This window comes from Ranitomeya variabilis, chromosome 3 (assembly GCF_051348905.1).
Source record: "Ranitomeya variabilis isolate aRanVar5 chromosome 3, aRanVar5.hap1, whole genome shotgun sequence".
NCBI classification, from domain to species: domain Eukaryota; kingdom Metazoa; phylum Chordata; class Amphibia; order Anura; family Dendrobatidae; genus Ranitomeya; species Ranitomeya variabilis.
Genome location: NC_135234.1, coordinates 20,831,689 through 20,848,898, shown reverse-complemented (window position 1 = coordinate 20,848,898; position 17,210 = coordinate 20,831,689). Strand labels below are relative to the sequence as shown.

Sequence of the window (17,210 nt, the reverse complement as noted above, 5' to 3'; positions counted from 1 at the left end):
GAGCAGTATTGTAGTAGTTATACTTTTGCACATAGGGGCAGTGTTATAGTAGTTATATTCTTGTACATAGGAGCAGTATTATAGTAGTTATATTCTTGTACATAGGGGCAGTATTATAGTAGTTATATTCTTGTACATAGGGGGCAGTATTATAGTAGTTATATTCTTGTACATAGGAGCAGTATTATAGTAGCTATATTCTTGTACATAGGGGCAGTATTATAGTAGTTATATTCTTGTATGTAGGGGCAGTATTATAGTAGTTATATTCTTGTATATAGGAGCAGTATTATAGTAGTTATATTCTTGTACATAAAGGCAGTATTATAGTAGTTATATTCTTGTACATAGGAGCAGTATTATAGTAGTTATATTCTTGTACATAGGGGCAGTATTATAGTAGTTATATTCTTGTATATAGGGGCAGTATTATATTAGTTATATTCTTGTACATAGGAGCAGTATTATAGTAGTTATCTTCTTGTACATAGGGGCAGTATTATAGTAGTTATATTCTTGTATATAGGGGCAGTATTATAGTAGTTATATTCTTGTATATAGGGGCAGTATTACAGTAGTTATATTCTTGTACATAGGAGCAGTATTATAGTAGTTATATTCTTGTACATAGGAGCAGTATTATAGTAGTTATATTCTTGTACATAGGGGCAGTATTATAGTAGTTATATTCTTGTACATAGGGGCAGTATTATAGTAGTTATATTCTTGTACATAGGGGCAGTATTATAGTAGTTATATTCTTGTACATAGGGGGCAGTGTTATTGCAGTTATATTCTTGTACATAGGAGGCAGTATTATAGTAGTTATAATCTTGTACATAGTGGCAGTATTATAGTAGTTACATTCTTGTACATAGGAGCAGTATTATAGTAGTTATATTCTTGTACATAGGAGCAGTATTATAGTAGTTATATTCCTGTACATAGGAACAGTATTATAGTAGTTATAATCTTGTACATAGGGGCAGTATTATAGTAGTTACATTCTTGTACATAGGGGCAGTATTATAGTAGTTATCTTCTTGTACATAGGGGCAGTATTATAGTAGTTATATTCTTGTACATAGGGGGCAGTATTATAGTAGTTATATTCTTGTACATAGGGGCAGTATTATAGTAGTTATATTCTTGTATATAGGGGCAGTATTATAGTAGTTATATTCTTGTACATAGGAGCAGTATTATAGTAGTTATATTCTTGTACATAGTGGCAGTATTATAGTAGTTATAATCTTGTACATAGGGGCAGTATTATAGTTGTTACATTCTTGTACATAGGGGCAGTATTATAGTAGTTATATTCCTGTACATAGAGGCAGTATTATAGTATTTATATTCCTGTACATAGGGGTAGTATTATAGTAGTTATATTCTTGTACATAGGGGCAGTATTATAGTAGTTATATACTTGTACATAGGAGCAGTATTATAGTAGTTATATTATTGTATATAGGAGCAGTATTGTAGTAGTTATACTTTTGCACATAGGGGCAGTGTTATAGTAGTTATATTCTTGTACATAGGAGCAGTATTATAGTAGTTATATTCTTGTACATAGGGGCAGTATTATAGTAGTTATATTCTTGTACATAGGGGGCAGTATTATAGTAGTTATATTCTTGTACATAGGAGCAGTATTATAGTAGCTATATTCTTGTACATAGGGGCAGTATTATAGTAGTTATATTCTTGTATGTAGGGGCAGTATTATAGTAGTTATATTCTTGTATATAGGAGCAGTATTATAGTAGTTATATTCTTGTACATAAAGGCAGTATTATAGTAGTTATATTCTTGTACATAGGAGCAGTATTATAGTAGTTATATTCTTGTACATAGGGGCAGTATTATAGTAGTTATATTCTTGTATATAGGGGCAGTATTATATTAGTTATATTCTTGTACATAGGAGCAGTATTATAGTAGTTATCTTCTTGTACATAGGGGCAGTATTATAGTAGTTATATTCTTGTATATAGGGGCAGTATTATAGTAGTTATATTCTTGTACATAGGGGCAGTATTACAGTAGTTATATTCTTGTACATAGGAGCAGTATTATAGTAGTTATATTCTTGTACATAGGAGCAGTATTATAGTAGTTATATTCTTGTACATAGGAACAGTATTATAGTAGTTATAATCTTGTACATAGGAGCAGTATAATAGTAGTTATATTCTTGTACATAGGGGCAGTATTATAGTAGTTATATTCTTGTACATAGGAGCAGTATAATAGTAGTTATATTCTTGTACATAGGAGCAGTATTATAGTAGTTATATTCTTGTACATAGGAACAGTATTATAGTAGTTATAATCTTGTACATAGGGGCAGTATTATAGTAGTTACATTCTTGTACATAGGGGCATTATTATAGTAGTTATCTTCTTGTACATAGGGGCAGTATTATAGTAGTTATATTCTTGTACATAGGAGGCAGTATTATAGTAATTATATTCTTGTACATAGGAGCAGTATTATAGTAGTTATATTCTTGTACATAGGGGCAGTATTATAGTAGTTATATTCTTGTACATAGGGGGCAGTATATAGGAGCAGTATTATAGTAGTGATATTCTTGTACATAGGGGCAGTATTATAGTAGTTATATTCTTGTACATAGGAGCAGTATTATAGTAGTTATAGTCTTGTATATGGGGGCAGTATTATAGCAGTTATATTCTGGTACATTTATATTCATGTCCATATGACCTATTACCTGGGTAATTTCTTTTATCCATCCAGGTCTCATCAGGCAGATAATTGATTAGTAATGATTACTTTATCATTGTTGGTAATTGTGATTCCGTTTATAGAAACAAGATTATTTTATAATCCGCGTGTTTATTCCATTTTTCTTACTGTTGCCATAATTTCCGCTTTGATGTAAGAAAATGATTTTCTTTGACCTGCTGCTGATTTCCAGGATCTGATATCTGACATTTCTTCCAGTAAAATCGTCTCCGTCCCCCGAAACTCTCTAAAACATTATCGGAAAAACCTTGTTTTTTCAATATCCATGAAAATATCCAATTGTGCTACAAAACATGTTATAATCAGGACGCCGTCCCTTTAAGACATGTAATTAACGGCTGTTGACTGAGTGGAGATATCCGTAGATTATACCAGGATGTAAGACTTTGCTATGAGCTGAACAAACCTCTGTGTTATGATGAATGTAGACAATATCCAGCAGCTTATTGATATCGCCCTGGGGTGATACTTAGTGGGTCACATGGACGGATCAGCTCTTAAGACTTGCAGTGATTCATGGCGCTTCATCGCTATCTCTTCCGAACACATTAACGCTCTACAATTTTCTCGGCTTTGGAAAGACACTTATAAAAGATGCGCTGTCACCTTGTCCTGGCGCAATGAGGTTCTTGAAAGAGTCGATGACAATACGATGTTTTTTAAAGGGCCGGTGCTACAATTTTTATTGTATTAATATATTCTTATATTATTATTTTAAGAAAATGTTTACTTTAAAACATCCATTTTTATAATGTTAGGTTAAAGGTAAATTATGGAGCAGTCACTATTGTCACTTAAGGTGATGCTAGAAGTTAGCCCCACCTTCCTGACTCCTTCAACTATTCCTCCATATGATTTCAGTCAGTTTCTGTGCCGCAATTATAAGTCTCATACAGTGGCCTATAAGACATGCTAAAATAAAATACTGTTCAGTCCATGCCTAACCGTGCCACAAAAAATACCATATAGTACAAAATAGTACTACTATCATAGAGTACTGTTCAGTCCATGCCTAACTATGCCACAAAAACTGCCATACAGTACAAAAAAATACTGCTGCCATACAGTGACGCCAACAAAAAATAATATTCTGTTCCGTCCATGCCTAGCAGTGCCACAAAAACCACCATACCGTGCAAAAAATACTACTGCCATACAGTGACTCTGTCAAAAATAATATACTGTTCAGTCCATACCTAACCGTGCCACAAAAACTGCCATAAGGTGCAAAATAGTACTACAACCATGCAATGACTTCTGTAAAAATAATATACTGTTCAGTCCATGCCTAGCAGTGCCACAAAAACCACCTTATGGTACAAAAAAATACTGCTGCCATACAGTGACTCTGGCAAAAATGATATACTGCTCAGTTTATCAACAGCAACAGCATAATAAAACACCATACAGTGTCCAAATAAAAAGTATAGTCATAAAGAAATGTAATAAGATTGAAATACAATGTCGATAATAATACCGCATTACAATATTGAATATTCATGGTGTTCGCAAACCTCAGGGGCAATGATATACATAGCCTGGGTGGTCTATGCACCCTGTGTAAAACCACAGGTTACGCAGCTATAAAGCTGGCCCTTGCTATGGAGATCAGGGCGATCTTAAAAGATCAGGGGTGCAAGATCCAAAGGATATGTCTTCCCGTACACCCCCACCCCGGCACTTAAAATAAAACTATATATTCACAGCAAAAAATTATCATAATTTTCTGCTATAGCAGGACTAGATAATACCTACAAACACTATAGAAAAAGCCCAATGATGCCGCCATATGGGGACCATGTAGTGGTAAATTCGAGTCCTGTAGACAGTATAAGTGATCACAGTACAGTTATAGATGGCGACTTACCGCTGACGTTCTTTCTGGTAGTCGTTCACTTTTCCCGTCTTTTCCATCTGGGTCAGACCGACATGATGACTTGTCTGAAGAGATTGTAACAGAGACATTTTATTTCTCACATTTCCTACATCGTCCCCACTTATTCCCAACCTACATAGACTCCTCATCCTGCTGCTACCCCTAATAATAATGCCCCCTGACTTCCCCCTCCAATAATAATGCCCCCTGACTTCCTCCTCCAATAGTAATGCCCCCTGACTTCCCCTCCAATAGCAATGCCCCCTGACTTCCTCCTCCAATAATAATGCCCCCTGACTTCCTCCTCCAATAGTAATGCCCCCTGACTTCCTCCTCCAATAGTAATGCCCCCTGACTTCCTCCTCCAATAATAATGCCCCCTGACTTCCTCCTCCAATAGTAATGCCCCCTGACTTCCTCCTCCAATAATAATGCCCCCTGACTTCCTCCTCCAATAATAATGCCCCCTGACTTCCTCCTCCAATAATAATGCCCCCTGACTTCCTCCTCCAATAGTAATGCCCCCTGACTTCCTCCTCCAATAGTAATGCCCCCTGACTTCCTCCTCCAATAATAATGCCCCCTGACTTCCTCCTCCAATAGTAATGCCCCCTGACTTCCTCCTCCAATAATAATGCCCCCTGACTTCCTCCTCCAATAATAATGCCCCCTGACTTCCTCCTCCAATAATAATGCCCCCTGACTTCCTCCTCCAATAGTAATGCCCCCTGACTTCCTCCTCCAATAATAATGCCCCCTGACTTCCTCCTCCAATAGTAATGCCCCCTGACTTCCTCCTCCAATAGTAATGCCCCCTGACTTCCTCCTCCAATAGTAATGCCCCCTGACTTCCTCCTCCAATAATAATGCCCCCTGACTTCCTCCTCCAATAGTAATGCCCCCTGACTTCCTCCTCCAATAATAATGCCCCCTGACTTCCTCCTCCAATAATAATTCCCCCTGACTTCCTCCTCCAATAGTAATGCCCCCTGACTTCCTCCTCCAATAGTAATGCCCCCTGACTTCCTCCTCCAATAATGCCCCCTGACTTCCTCCTCCAATAGTAATGCCCCCTGACTTCCTCCTCCAATAGTAATGCCCCCTGACTTCCTCCTCCAATAATAATGCCCCCTGACTTCCTCCTCCAATAGTAATGCCCCCTGACTTCCTCCTCCAATAATAATGCCCCCTGACTTCCTCCTCCAATAATAATTCCCCCTGACTTCCTCCTCCAATAATAATGCCCCCTGACTTCCCCCTCCAATAATAATTCCCCCTGACTTCCTCCTCCAATAGTAATGCCCCCTGACTTCCCCTCCAATAATAATGCCCCCTGACTTCCCCTCCAATAATAATGCCCCCTGACTTCCTCCTCCAATAATAATTCCCCCTGACTTCCTCCTCCAATAATAATGCCCCCTGACTTCCTCCTCCAATAGTAATGCCCCCTGACTTCCTCCTCCAATAATAATGCCCCCTGACTTCCTCCTCCAATAATAATGCCCCCTGACTTCCTCCTCCAATAGTAATGCCCCCTGACTTCCTCCTCCAATAATAATGCCCCCTGACTTCCTCCTCCAATAGTAATGCCCCCTGACTTCCTCCTCCAATAATAATGCCCCCTGACTTCCTCCTCCAATAATAATTCCCCCTGACTTCCCCTCCAATAATAATTCCCCCTGACTTCCCCTCCAATAATAATGCCCCCTGACTTCCCCTCCAATAATAATGCCCCCTGACTTCCTCCTCCAATAATAACACATCCTGACTTCTCCTTTAAAAATAAGGCACCTTGAGTGTTTACTTCAAATAATAATTTGCCCCTAATGGACCTTCAAATAATAATGCTCCCGGAGTTCCTCCTTTAATAGTAATGCCTCATGAGTGCCCCCTTTCAAGAAATAATGTGCCTTGAGTTCCCCCTCCAATAATAATGCCTCTGATATCGCCAAGATGATGCATCATTTCCTGTTAGAATTTTAAAATTATTTTCTTAATATTTTGAATCTTCCTCCAGGGAAGGACCTACATTGTTGCTTGACAGTGCACATGTGGTAGACTGCATCAGGGTGTCTGTCTCCAGTAGGCGTATACGCCCGAAAATGAGGCAGTGAGAGCTCTAGTTCTCTCTGTCGGCACCATTAGTCTATGGCATGCGCCCGATTCCCGATTTACGGGAGGTTCAGATGGACTGGATGGGACCAACAAACGGGTGAAAAAGCACAACATGACAATGTGAAAGCATGGTTAGCCACAAGATCGGAACATAATTTTACATGGAAAACTTAATTTTCAGTTTGGATACAGCTGCCACACAATGCAATTATACATAGGGTCTTCCTCTTCCTCCTCCTCCTCTTCTTCTTCTGACGCCCTTTTGCATTCTATTCTATAAACTGCCTGAGCAAACATCATGGTTGTCACGACAGGTCACCTGCATGTACACGACCGTTCAAAAGTTTAGGGTCACTTAGAAATTTCCTTATTTTTGAAAGAAAATCAAAGTTTTTTCCAATGAAGCTAACATTAAATAATTCAGAAATACCCTCTATATATTGTTAATGTGGTAAATGACTATTCTAGCTGCAAACGTCTGGTTTGTAATGCAATATCTTCATAGGTGTATAGAGGCCCATTTCCAGCAACCATCACTCCAGTGTTCTTATGGTACTTTGTGTTTGCTAACTGTGTAAGAAGGCTAATGGATGGTTAGAAAACCCTTGAAAACCCTTGTGCAAGTATGTTAGCACAGCTGAAACCAGTTAGGCTGATTAGCGAGCCTATAAACCTGACCTTGCTTTGAGCTAGTGGAGAATCTGGAGCATTACATTTGTTGGTTCCATTAAACTCTCAAAATGGCCAGAAAAAAATAACTTTCATGTGAAACTCGACAGTCTATTCTTGTTCTTAGAAATGAAGGCTATTCCATGCGAGAAATTGCCAAGAAACTGAAGATTTCCTACAATGGTGTGTCCTACTCCCTTCAGAGGAGAGCACAAACAGGCTCTAACCAGAGTAGAAAGAGAAGTGGGAGCCCCGCTGCACAACTGAGCAACAAGACAAGTACATTAGAGTCTGTAGTGTGAGAAATCGACGCCTCACAGGTCCTCAACTGGCAGCTTCATTAAATTGTACACGCAAAACGCCAGTGTCAACGTCTACAGTGAAGAGGCGACTCCGGGATGCTGGCCTTCAGGGCAGAGTGGCAAAGAAAAAGCCATATCTGAGACTGGCTAATAAAAGGAAAAGATTAATATGGGCAAAAGAACGCAGACATTGGACAGAGGAAGATTGGAAAAAAGTGTTATGGACAGAAGAATCCAAGGTTGAGGTGTTTGGATCACACAGAAGAACATTTGTGAGACGCAAAACAACTGAAAAGATGCTGGAAGAGTGTGACGCCATCTGTCAAGCATGGTGGAGGTAATGTGATGGTCTGGGGTTGCTTTGGTGCTGGTAAAGTGGGAGATTTGTACAAGGTAAAATCGATTTTGAATAAGGAAGGCTATCACTCCATTTTACAACGCCATGCCATACTCTGTGGACAGCGCGTCATTGGAGCCAATTTCATCCTACAACAGGACAATGACCCAAAGCACACCTCCCAATGATGCAAGAACTATTTAGGGAAGAAGCCGGCAGCTGGTATCTATCTGTAATGGAGCGGCCAGCACAGTCACCAGATCTCAGCCCCATTGTGGGAGCAGCTTGACCGTATGGTGCAAAAAAGTGTCCATCAGCCAAACCAACTTGTGGAGGGGCTTCTGGAAGCATGGGGAGAAATGTCTCCAGATGACCTCAGCAAATTAACTGCTAGAATGCCAGAGGTCTGCAATGCTGGAATTGGTACAAAGGAGCATTCTGTGACGAAAGCAAAGTCTGAAGGAGAAAGTTATTATTTCACAGAAAAATCTTTTTTTCGAACCTTGTCAATGTCTGGACTAGATTTTACAATCATTTGGTAACTCATTGGATTAATAAAAGTATGAGATTTCATGGAAAACACAAAATTGTCTGGGTGGCCCTAAACTTTGGAACGGTAGTGTACATTACCGCTCTACAAACAGACAGGTCCATATACACACCCATAACACAGTAACGCTACTCGCCTTTTTCCCAGAATGCACTCTGTCTCACACCTTAGTTGGTCCCTATTATGTATTCCGGATGACAATTTCAGGGGCTTTTTATTCAAAAGCAAAGAAAATGATCACAAGTTTAAACAAAAGTCATACAAAATAAATAAATAAAAGCAAGTAAATAGGTTCAAACAAACAAACAAACAGTAGGTTCTGTAAATATAAAAAAACTGTGCAAAAAGTAAAACAAAGTGTTAACTCAATGTTAAAAAAAAGAAAGTAATTTCTAGGCATTTTAGGTATGCGGGTATACTTATTTAAAAGCAAACAAAATAATAAATCAACAAAAGAGAAAAAAATAAATTAGAAATAAAAAAGTATGAATAAAACTGCATACTAAACATGAAAAATGCAAACAAACTGTAAGTGTTGTAGTTGTAAAAAAAAAAGGTTTTAATTTTATTTTTTAAGAGAAAAAAAGGAAAAAGGAAAATTGACTTGACAAAAGATCCAATAAAAAGTATTAATAGTAAATTCTGATTTATATCAGGTGGGGGGATTAGTGAAAAATAATTAAAAAACAATAGAAAATATAAAACATAACTTTAAACGCTGTATGTTGTTTAAATTAATAATATTGGAAGAAAATAAGTAATTACCACAAAGAATAGAAAATACAATAATAATAATAATAATAATAATAAAAATAATAGTAATTATATTTTTTTTTTCCTTTTCCTTGTATGAAAAGGAGATCATGATAAATAACTTCAATAATCCTAAAGACTAGAACATAATCAAACTCTTAGTGACAAGGTGACCTGAGGATAAATGAACTATTTTTTTCTGTCGAGACGAGATTTGAAATCATATCCGTTGCATACATTCCTCCGCTGATTATGAGGGAATTGGAAAGCAAGATTTGATAGTGCGTCTTAAGCTCCCAGCATCAGATAAGGGGCGGCATGTGATGGGGGATAGGAAATAATAAAATAAAACAAATTGAGGCACGGCGTACGATCAGCCAGGCGGGAGGAGAGCAGGACTCTCTATCATATCATTCTGCTACAAGGAGGATGGCACCAACTCTTTCCAAACCTGCTACGTGCCAATAGTGTAACTAAATACCAGGAGTGGGGTTCATGGATGACACGTCTGGGGGGACAGTAGTGTTTGACTTCATGTCTGTGTGTCAGTTAATACTGTAGTTCTGGCATTCTATTCACTAGCCAGGAAATGTCATCAAACGGGGGTGTATACAGAAGTTGTAGCACCCCATAACAAATTTATACGACGTCGCCGTATGTTATAGGCCTGTAATGGAATAAAGTAATATAGGAATTATATTATAAATTATTATTAGAAACTATATTATACAGCACTGGATGCTGTGACCACTAGGAGGAGCTCACTACATGCAGATAGTACAGCCACCACTAGGGGGAGCTAACTAAATATAGATTATACAGCCACCACTAGGGGGAGCTAACTAAATATAGATTATACAGCCACCACTAGGGGGAGCTAACTAAATATAGATTATACAGCCACCACTAGGGGGAGCTAACTAAATATAGATTATACAGCCACCACTAGGGGGAGCTCACTACATACAGATTTATACACTAGGGATAGCGCATTGCAAACAGATTATAAAGCCACCACTAGGGAAGCTCACTATGTACAGATTTATACAGCCACCACTAGAGGGAGCTCACTACATACAGATTTATACAGCCACCACTAAAGGGAGCTCACTACTAGTGATGAGCGAGTGTACTCGTTGCTCGGGTTTTCCAGAGCACGCTCGGGTGGTCTCCAAGTATTTGTTAGTGTTCAGAGATTAAGTTTTCCTTGCGGCAGCTGCATGATTTGTGACTACTAGCCAGCATGATTACATGTGGGGATTCCCTAGTAACCAGGCAACCCACACATGTACTCAGCCTGGCTAGTAGCTGTAAATCAAGCAAAACTGTATCTCCGAGCAGTCATAAATACTCGGAGATCACCTGAGCGTGCTCGGGAAAACCCGAGCAACGAGTATATTCGCTCATCACTACTCACTACATATAGGTTTATACAGCCACCACTGGGGGGAGCTCACTACATATCAATTTATACAGTCACCTCTAGAGGATGCTCACTACATAGAGTTTCAAACAGCCACCACTAGGGGGAGCTCATTACATACAGATGTCTACAGTCACCACTAGTGGGAGCTCACTACATATTGATTTATACAGTCACCACTAGTGGGAGCTCACTACATACACATTTATACAGCCAACACTAGGAGCTTGTAGTCTGTGGAGGAAGGTGCTGGTTTGTTTGCTCCAGGAGAGTCACCAGTTTTTTTTCCCACCAGTAATTCTCCCCCTCTCTGACCTAGGAAAGAGAGGGGTGTAGTGGATGGACTGTGGGGCTGAGTCCCCGTCTCCCACCCCTCGGTCTAAGCCGGCGAGGGGTGGGAGCTCATTGCTACCGGCAAAGAGGGTCACCAGATCTGGCAAGGCCCAGAGCATGGAGGAGCCCAGGAAGACCCAGGAGGGCTGCAAAGCCCCTAAGGCTGAGGCGAGGGCCACTGCGGTGTCTCCTCCCGGAGGTGAGCGGAGCACTCGCAGAGGTGCAGCGGTGGCGGTGCCGAAGGATTGGGGCACTAGGGCCGCACGGGAGCCGGTTACCAGCTATGGCTCCCGTGTCCATACGTACCTCGGCGAGTATGAGGAGGCTGGGAAGACCATCAGGAGACTCCGGGAGGAGCTGAAGGAGGTGAGGCAAGCTGCAAACAGAGCCTCCCGCACAGAGAAGTCTGCCCTGACAGCCAGGATATCCAGCCTGGGGATATGCATTGAGGGCATGGAAGCCCGGAGAGCGGCTATATTAGACAACAGCGGGCCCTTCCGGGAAAAACTGGAAAACGAAGACCGATTCCACAACATGGCTGCTGCGAAGGAGCCAGAGGGGTCTCGGCGTCCGACCCAGGTGGAGGAGGTGGACCATGAGGAGATGGAGGAGGCGCCGTACCCACCTGGGGGCTTGGTAAGTGATCTCCAGGCCACACACAGCGGGATAGATCCAGTGCAGGTCCCACTCCCATCAGACAATAGCATTTCAGAGGATGATGGGGGTGATGCGGATGATAGCAGCAGCGATAACAGCAGTAGTGGGGGTTGCCTCGTCTTGCAGCAGATCCGTCAGCTAGAGTCCCCAGTAAATTATGCCCACCTGAAGTTTGGGGATGAGGTCTGCGGGGACGAGGCAACCAGGAGGGGGAAAAAGAAAAGCAAAAAAAGGAAGAAAACATCGGAGGAGAGGTTGGTGTTTGTCCCCCTTCCTGGGACCCCCCGGTCCCGCTGTGTGGAGCCCGCTACCCACCCCGGCCCGGGACCTGCAGTGGGTCCGGTGCGAGGGAGCGGGGAGAGTACAAGTCGTATGGCGCAGGTCGCCGTCTCTGCTGGCGGTAGCAGAGGGGGCGAGAGTGGGCATGCGGCTGCAGAGCCGGACAGTGTGCATGGTATGGAGTGTGGCCCTGTGGCGGGTCCTGTGGCGTGGCCCTGTGGCGGGTCGGGATCTGTGGAGGTGTCCAGGCCCGATCCTCTGTGGAAACGGGGGACGGCCTGGTGCCTGCTGCACCCGCTGACGCTCGGGGGGTGGAGGCTGTGGGTACCTTGCCGGTGGTCACCGCTCCCCGCAGTGTTGGCGGTGCGCTGTCAGCCGGGGCCGCATCATCGGCGGCGTGTGCTGTGGTGTCGGGGTCCCCCACATGCAGATCCGATGCTGGGTCAAAGTCCGGGACCCCGGCACCGGTTATCATCTCGGGTGCAGCTGTAATGGCTGCGGTAATGCCGGCCCGGATCGCACCCTCGCCGGAGGGGGTCGCACCGCCGGGGTCCTCAGCATGTGTGTCACCTGTATCTGTGGGGGACCCGGTGGTGAAGTGCACACAGGAGCGATGGTCTGCAGGAGAGGCTGGAGCAACAGTCTGCAGCTGCCAGCACATGCTCTGCTGAAAAGCAGGGTGTGGTAATCAAACCCTGCAGTATGGATCTTAAAGGGGCGGCTGCACTGCAAATAGTAACAACCCCAGCAGAAAGCAGAAAAAAAAATGCAAACAAAAATGTAAATAAGAATGGAAGTGGTGCAAGTGGTGTGAATAGTGTCTGTGATAATGGTGACGGGTCAGGGGCGGTTTCTGCTGGAGGTATGGTTGGTGTGAATGGTGCCAGTGCGGTGATTTCTACCAGTGAAAATGGTGAGGCTGAGGTAAATGAGGTGGAGATGGTTGACTGTGAGGTTGAGGGTTCAGGGAATATAGGGGCTGGTCCATCGTCCCCCTCACCTGCAGCCGCCATTAGTTATGCGGCTGCTGCCGCTGGGGTTCCACAGGGGTCTTCCTCATCTCCGGACCCAGGGAATGAGGCTTTTCGCCGCCGTTTCCTGGAGGCCCTCAAAAAAGGGGAGCGGACGATCAATGTAGAGGGAAGAGAGGTGGCGTTGTCCTACTGGCTAGATAAGTTTGGTCTAGCTGCCTTCCAAGAGAAAAGGGGGGGGGAGACCGTGTGGTCCCTCCCGACAGCCGGGCAGGGGGTCTCCAGGAGAAATGTGGTTCGTCTTCGCTGGAGGGGCGATGAGGCGTGTCCATCCAGGACAAATGTAGTGAAGCTCCTCATGAAGATGGACTTCAGAGCTATTGACATCTTTGCTCTGATACATCCTTTTGGGACCTCCACCTTTGATATCAGCTTTGTTCGGCCGGAGGGCTTGGAGCTCTTTTGGTCGAATTATGAGCTGGTAAAAGAGGAGCCCGGCTGGCGAGGGTTCGCCGTGGAAGCAATTTCTCGCCAAAGTGGGCCGAAGAAAGTGACTGTTTTAACATGTAATGAGTCTCTTTCTGGCGTTGACATAATGACCTGGTTGAGCCGCTATGGCGAGGTTGTGGACGTCCCTAAGAAGAACCGGGACGATTTTGGTATCTGGTCAGGAGGCTGGACCTTCATGGTAAAGTTGAAGCGTTCAGGTGGCACTGTCACCCACATCCCTTCCTCGGCTTTCCTGGGAAGGGATCGGATTCTGGTCTTCTACCAGGGGCAGCCGAAGGTATGCCACAGGTGCGGTGATCCTCGCCACTTCAGCGCAGGCTGCAAGGTGCAGAAATGTTCCTTGTGTGGCGAGGTGGGTCACCTCGCCGCATCCTGTGGTGTCATTCGATGCCACCTGTGTGGTGATCTAGGTCACCCGTTCAGCCGCTGCCCTCGTTCCTTCTCTAATGCCATGGCCGGCCGGGCGGAGGGGAGCCGCGAGGAAGTTCCTGGCGGTGCAACTTCTGCAGGGGTTGGAGGTGGCAGCGGGGGAGGAGCTGAGGGGCCGATGAGGAATGGCAGGGCGAGGGGCCCCTCTTACCAGCGGAGGCAGGCAAGGCGTCAGGAGGACAGGGGGCAGGAGGAGCCTCGGGAAACTGGGGTAATGGCTGCCCCCTCCTCCGAGGCGACAGCTCATGTCACTGAGGCACCGGGGGAGGAAGCGGTGAATGAGGAGATCAGACGGATGGAGAATGAGGAAGTGGCTGATCTCTCAGATGCCTCTCAATATGAAAGTTTTGATGAGGATGGAGGGGAACAGCCAAAAGAAATGGGTGACAAGGGTACCAAGAGTGCCAAGAGTGCCAAAAGTAAAAAAAAGAAGAAAAAAGGTGGAAAATCTTCTTCCCTGACCAAGGTGCCTAAGGAAGGTCCCACCGACTCCCCTCTGATCCCCCTCTCCAACCGGTTCCAAGCCCTTGACGATCCTGCTGAGACGGGAGTCGGGGGTGAGGTTCCGGAGGTAACATCGGGAGGGCCTTTGGGAGGCGGGGGAGTCCCTTCTCCAGGGGGTGTGTCTTCCTCGGGAGGTGGGGACGACCCTGGGTCCGGAGATGAGAAAGAGGTGGGAGGGATGGATACCTCAGTCTCTCTGAAAAGAAGAGGGGGGGCTTCATCGTCCGGAGATGAGCGGGCTAAGAAAAAGGGTGGGGGGAAGAAAAAGGCCATCTAACTTGATCACTCATGATGGCGGCACCCACCCCGTTGACTCTAGCGACCATTAATGTCGCTAGTATAAAGTCTGATGCGGCTAGATTTGCGGCCTTTGATTTTCTCACCCGATTTGAGGCTGAAATTTTGTTTTTGCAGGAGACCAGGCTTACGGATATGGGGGCCATACGCAACGCGGAGAGCGAGTGGAGGTGCGGGTCTTCGTACTGGTCTCTTGCGGCCGAGCCGTGTAGCGGGGTGGCAGTCCTTTTTAAGACTGCATCGGTTGAATGCCGGAGAGTTATCGAGGTAGAAATGGGGAGGTGCCTGGTCTTAGACGTCTTCATGAGGGGACAGGAGCTTCGGCTCATTAACATCTATGGTCCGCAGTCAAAGTGGGACCGTAAATGTCTCTTCCTGAAGATTAAGCCCTATCTTTTTACGAGTCGGCAAGTGGTCTTTGGAGGTGACTTTAACACTGTCACAAGGCTTCGTGATAGGGGAGGCTCCATTGACCGGCTGGCTTATGATAGTAATACTCTTAATAGCATAGCTAGTGACGCTCGCCTGGTGGATGTCCACATCCGGCACACCCCAGGTCACTGTGGTTTCACCTTTTATAGAGGTAATTGTAGGTCTAGGATAGACAGGTTTTTTTTAAAGGAGGAAGCCATCTCTTCAGCAGTGTCCGTTGTTGAGGTGGAGTTCTCCGATCACTGTCTGATTTCTTTTTCTCTGAATGTTTCAGAAACCCCTCGGATGGGAAGGGGACTATGGAAGCTGAATTCGTCCCTCTTGGAAGAAGCAGAGATAAGACAATCCTTTGAGGACTTTCTTCAGAGCCAGGTACCGCTTTTGGATCTCTGTAGCGATAAGTCAGAGTGGTGGGAGATGTTCAAGGATCGGGTTGCGAGTTTCTTCCGCCAGCTCTCGAGCCTCAGGAGCCTGAGCAGGTACCGCCTGTATCAGGATCTGAGGAGGAAACTCGAACATCTCGTCTCGGCTGGAGGTGACCGTGAGGAGATCTCCAGAGTGAAGTCTTTACTCAAGAGGTGTCAGTACGATAGGCACACATCTTTGGTTTTTGAGAGGGATTTCGGGAGGTACCGCTCGCCTGACCCCTACAGAAACTGTAAGATGTCAGTGAGTTGTAAGGTGGTGACAGGTTTGGTCGACGATACGGGTTCCCTGAACAGATCCAAATCAGGGATCCTGGAGGTGATCAGATCTTTCTACTCACACCTCTTGGGGAAGAGGGATCTGGATCGGAACGTGATGTCGGCTTTCCTGGCCGAAGCCATCCCTGAGCCAGGAGATGACCCCTCGCTTCACGTTTTGACAGAACCAATCAGGGAAGAGGAAGTGCGACTGGCCATTGATGGGCTTCGGCCTAAGAAATCGCCAGGTCCGGATGGCTTAACATCTGAGTTTTATAAGACCTTTAGGGACTCCTTGGTCCCTCTCTTGACTGAGGTGTTTAACGAGTGTCTCTCCTCGGGCGCTCTTTCCCAGTCAATTAGGCAGTCTGCCCTGATTATCCTGTCAAAGGGTAAGGACCCGTCCCGTATTGAGAATTGGCGTCCCATAGCGCTTCTCAATACGGACCGGAAGGTTCTGGCAAAGGTGCTGTTCAAACGGCTGGTGAAGTTTGCACCCCGGCTCCTTTCGGAGGCCCAGCACTGCTCTGTTCCAGGCCGCAGTATGTTTAGTGCTGTGCTCGGTGTCCGAGAGGCAGTGGAGCAGGGCAGGGCAGGTCACTGGAAGGGGTACTTGCTGTCCTTAGACCAGGCGAAGGCTTTTGATCGGGTTAACCATGAGTACCTCTGGTCCGTCCTTCTGAGGTATGGTCTGCCTGGGGGGTTTGTAAATTGGCTAAAGATCTTGTACGCGGGGGCAGAGACTTTCCCGCTCGTGAATGGTTGGTCTGGCCGCCCTTTTGAGGTTGGGTCTGGGGTCCGCCAGGGCTGTCCATTGAGCCCGCTGTTATACGTGTTCGCGATAGATCCCCTTTTAAGGAGGATTGAGCGTGGACCGTTGGTGGGAGTCAGGATGGACCAGGTGGCCCCGGAAGCCACTCTGAGGGTGGTAGCGTATGCCGATGACGTCTCCCTTTTCGTGTCCTCGGGTGAGGAGGCGGAGTGGGTCATGTCTGAGGTTGATCGCTACTCGGAGGCTTCTGGGTCCAGAATTAATCAGGAAAAGTGTGAGAGTCTCTGGCTGGGAGGGGGAGACCCTAGTTTTGGTCTCCCGGACACTCTTCCAGAGCCCCAGGCATCGGCAAAAATCCTAGGCATCGAATTTGGCCCTGGGGACTACCCCCAGCAAAATTGGGAGGGCAGACTTAAGATCGCCGCCCAGAAGGTGGACCAATGGAAGGGTTGGTCTTTGACCCTGAGGGAAAGGGTTAGCCTGGTTAAGGGTTTTTTGCTACCCTTGTTAATATACCTGGGCAGTGTCTGCATGTTGCCAGA

General features: G+C 45.1%; 1 protein-coding gene across 1 annotated transcript; it reads left to right on the top strand.

Annotated features, from left to right (window-relative positions):
* The first annotated feature begins 11,056 nt into the window (after positions 1-11,056).
* On the top strand, positions 11,057-15,695 carry LOC143814979 (uncharacterized). Its single transcript, XM_077293723.1, has 2 exons — positions 11,057-11,770; positions 15,488-15,695. Exons 1-2 carry the CDS (start codon positions 11,141-11,143, stop codon positions 15,521-15,523), a joined length of 666 nt encoding a protein of 221 aa, XP_077149838.1. The 5' UTR covers positions 11,057-11,140; the 3' UTR covers positions 15,524-15,695.
* The last annotated feature ends 1,515 nt before the right edge of the window (positions 15,696-17,210 follow it).